The sequence below is a fragment of the Plutella xylostella genome, chromosome 6, assembly GCF_932276165.1.
Source record: "Plutella xylostella chromosome 6, ilPluXylo3.1, whole genome shotgun sequence".
NCBI lineage: Eukaryota > Metazoa > Arthropoda > Insecta > Lepidoptera > Plutellidae > Plutella > Plutella xylostella.
In genome coordinates this window covers 12,226,511-12,230,658 of record NC_063986.1, presented here as the reverse complement: position 1 = coordinate 12,230,658, position 4,148 = coordinate 12,226,511, and the positions used below count along the sequence as shown (strand labels likewise).

At 60.1% G+C, this 4,148-nt stretch overlaps 1 protein-coding gene across 1 annotated transcript; it reads right to left on the bottom strand.

Moving 5' to 3' along the window:
* Positions 1–2,098: 2,098 nt before the first annotated feature.
* LOC125488679 lies at positions 2,099–3,877 on the bottom strand. Its single transcript, XM_048621877.1, has one exon. It carries the CDS (start codon positions 3,875–3,877, stop codon positions 2,099–2,101), a length of 1,779 nt encoding a protein of 592 aa, XP_048477834.1.
* Positions 3,878–4,148: the final 271 nt, after the last annotated feature.

Genomic DNA, 4,148 nt, shown 5'->3' with positions numbered 1-4,148 from the left:
AGCGCCTCGGTCTTGTGGGGCGCTGTTTTGAGACCCAGCTGGTGGATCTTGCCAATCACTCTGGCCACAGCATCTTCCGCCCTTGGTATAGCCTCCTCGAAGGAGGCCCCGTTAGCAACTACCAGTGTGTCGTCGGCGTAACACACTGTGCTAACACCGTCTGGGAGCTCAACTCGCAGGACCGCATCGTATGCCAAGTTCCACAGAAGAGGGCCCAACACCGACCCCTGTGGAACTCCGCAACTGACATCCCTCCGCGAAAACATACCCTCTCTGCCCGGGTACTTGATATACCTGTTCGACAGGTATGACCCGACTATTCGCTGCAGGTAGGAAGGCAATTGGTGGTACACAAGAGCCTCCCTAATGGTTCCCCAAGGGATAGAGTTGAACGCATTAACTATGTCTAGGCTAATAGCCAGCGCAACTCCCCCTTGGTTCACAGCCTGCTCCGACAGTGAGCGAACGCGAAGTATCGCATCCACTGTCGATCGCGCAATCCGGAAGCCGTACTGACTATCCGAAAGGTCGGGACCATCCCGTCTCAGGTGTGCCTGGATGCGATCGGCGATGACTCGCTCAAAGAGCTTGCCAGCCTCGTCCAGCAGACAGATGGGTCGGTACGCAGAGGGAGAGTCTGCGGGCCTGCCTTCCTTCTTCAGGAGCACCAGCGTGGCCTCCTTCCAGTCGGTGGGGAACTCGCCGTCACTCAGGCAGCGGTTCAGCAGACAGATGAACTGTCTGAATAAACCAGCCCTGAGCGCCAGCACCCACACACGTCCTGGTATGCCATCGGGGCCGGGAGCGGTGTTCCGCGCTCCGAGACGCCTGACTGCTCGTTCCAGCTCCGGATCCTTCACTCCTAACTCGTCAGACCACGTGGTCGGGTCTAACGGGAGAGGGTCTTGTTGACCTTCCTGGGCCCTGGGAAACAGTGTGCTGACCACCGTCTCTACCAGAGCGGGTTCCAGGGTTTCGGTCAACGGAGGGACCCACGGACGCAGCCTGCCCAGTACTGATTTGTACGGTCGGCCCCATGGATCCCTGTTGAGACCCTCCAGGAGCTCCTTCCAGGACCGAGCCTTCGCGTCTGCAATCGCGAAACGAAGCGCGTTTTTGGCCTCCCGATAGGCGTCATAGGCGGTACTCTTTTCGGCCTCCGTTGCCTGGCGTCTTCTTCGTGCTCGGGTGTACTGGCGTCGACTGCGGAGACAAACCGCGTGCAGCTGCGCAATTTCCTCTGACCACCAGTACGCCCCTCTGCGCGTGGATGGCTTGGCCCGGGGCATCGACGCGTCACAGATGGACGTCATCGTTTCCCGGAACCAATTGGCCTCCTCTTCTACGCTGACGCCTTCGGCCGGTCTTCCCGCCCATGACGCTACCGTTGCAGCAGCAACTAGGCTATCCCGGTCCAGCGATTTTAATGCCCAGCGGCGTTGTGCAGTGTCCGTGCGGATGGTATGGCCAGCTGGCCGGAGGTTCACCTCAAACACGACGTGTCGATGGTCCGACAGGGTTACCATCTCCTCAGCCACCCTCCATCCAGACACAAGACGTGCAGCAGGAGGAGTTGCCCATGAAAGATCCACGATCGACTCCCCCTGCCACCGCACGCACGTGGGCACGGACCCCCGGTTCAAGAGCCGTAGGTCGAGCCCAGCAGCCCATTCCAGCACTGAGTCTCCCTTAGCGTCGTCTGCCTCCCCGCCCCAGACTTTAGAGTGGGCGTTGAAATCGCCCAGGACAAGCACGGGGCGAGGCAAGCATCTGCGAACACACAGCGCTACCGCATCCAGATGAGACTCATACTCTGCACGGGGACTGTTGGGGGACAGGTAACAGCCCACTACCGCCATAGGGCCCAGCTGAACCGCCACAAAGCGCAAGCCCCGCTCGAGGAGAGTGCACGGGGGGTCACCCGATCCACCGCACCAATAAACGGCGACGAATCCTCCGGTATCGCCGAACCATCGGGGGTGATTTGGCACTCGGTAAGGATCCGACGCGACTGCCATGGCAACCGAACGCTCCGCCAGAGTATGCAGGAACAAGTCCTGTGACTCTCGGCAGTGATTCAGGTTGCCTTGCAACAAGTTTATGGCTGCGAATGGGAAACCTCCATTGCCTCCCTCGGGCCCGTGTTGCCCGTTGGAACCGGCAAGCTGGCTGGGACCGGTTCATCGGCTCGGGGATTGGCAGACAAGGCCTGCGGCTTCTTTTTACGGCCCTTTGGAGGAGTGCACCTCTTGCTGCCCAGTCGGTGGTCTGATGGCCTACCGAGATCGGCACAAAGAGGGCATTTCGGCCTATCCGCCCTGCACTGGTTTGCGCGGTGACCGGTCTCCCCACAAGTGTAGCACCTGTCGCTTCTGTCAACAGAGTTGGGGCACTGGCGGCGGACGTGGCCAGTCTCGAGGCAGCGGTAGCACTGCATTGGTCTGGCCGCCAGGACCTCAACTCTCGCCGATGCCCACCCCACGCGGATGCGCTTCGCTGCTGCCAGCTTGCGCACCGCAGAGAGCGGACACCGGACCCACGCCGAATTCAAACCTGACCGTGCTTGTCGGATCTCGCCCACCTTGATGTCGGCAGCCTGGCACTCTCCCGCATTCGCAATAGCCGCGGCCAACTGAACAGGCGAGATTGCCTCATCCAGATCCATGACGCGCACCTCACCCGTCTTAAAAGGGCGCGCGATATGAACCGGCATGTCGGCTAGGGCCTCCCTCATTTTCGCGGCAAGATCGTCCGCATGCTTCGAGCATTCTGCGCCAGAAACCTCTAGGACGAGGCCCCCAGTCACGGCTCGCTTCATGCGGACGGTGCTAATGCCGCAGTCACTCAGGCGCACACGCTCCTTCGCTGCTGCCATGACAGCAGCGTATGTGACGTCTGCGCCCTCCCGAATTGTGACGGCAATAGCTGCCGATGAGGGAGGCTTTGCCGGAACCACCTTCTTCGTCTGTGCCGGCCGCTGCGATGCAGTGACTACTACTTTCGGCTTCTGGGCTTTCCTGCTCACTACGGTGGCCCAGGTGCTTCCTCCCGCTGCCGGAGTAGCAGAAGAAGGCACTGGTTGTGACCGAGCCACCGGAGCTGGGGTCTCCACAACCCCCTTCTTCCTCTTCCTCTTCCTTTTTTTGGCCTTAGGCCTGGGCTGTGTCCCTGGGACTGCCCCAACTGCTGGCCTATTGTGCCCGGCTGACGGTGTCGAGCCGGCACGAGGTGGGGTCTTTGGAGCGGAAGCGATGGACGCAACTGCCGCCAGTTTCTTGTCCATCAAGCTCCCAATGCGCTCCATCAGGCGCCGCTCCCAATCTCCCGAAGGTTCGGGGGAAGGCCTGGCAGGCGAAACCGGCGCTGCGACATGGTCCTGACTCTGCCGGAGAGTTGCCACCTCCTTGGCCAAGTCCTCCAGCCTCGAACTGAGGGCGGCTACCTGAGAGCGCAGCTCTGCGTTCTCCCGCTCCAGCCTCTCCTCGTTCCGGCCCGACACCGTGCGTTCAACCAGCTCTGTGGTGGCGGCCTGCACCTGTCTCGCGGCAAGGCGAAGACTGTGGACGAAGGTGCCCTTCAAATTTCTCGACCTGTCGGCAACCCCTTCGACAGTGGACAGCTGAGCTGCAATAAAAGCATTCAGATCAGCTGTCGGTCGTCCCTGCATTTCTGCCAACAGGTCATCCACCTTTGGTAGTGAGGCCTTCGCCCTGGTGTTGGAGGGGGTGAGAGATTGGCCAAGAATCTCATCGTCCTCCCCACTTCCATCCCTAACCGAGCGCCTTAGCACTCGGCGTTTTGAACCCGGCGGGCTGTTATTGGCTCCCGGGTTCCCCCTTTTCCTGGGCCGTTTAGACACGACGTCCGATGATGTCATTGAGATAAATGACACCACCGACGACGTGTCCGACCCGACACTGTCTCTGCGCTGAGACGTGCGCTCAAATGGGCGCGCAAATTCGTTGTCACAAATTGACACATTATCACAAGTTTTTTTTCCTAAATCACAAAGGTGCAAATTGCCCCCCCCAGAATACGAGGGGCAGCCCGAGCCAATTGGCTCGGGGAGGGATTCTCCAGTTACGGGACCCTCCTGGGGTACAATATCATCTATTTTTTGTACCTCCATGATTTAGGACTCCTCCACC

Coding starts and splice junctions, on each gene's coding strand:
- LOC125488679 (XM_048621877.1), bottom strand. CDS start 3,877: ATGACATCATCGGACGTCGTGTCTAAACGGCCCAGGAAAAGGGGGAAC.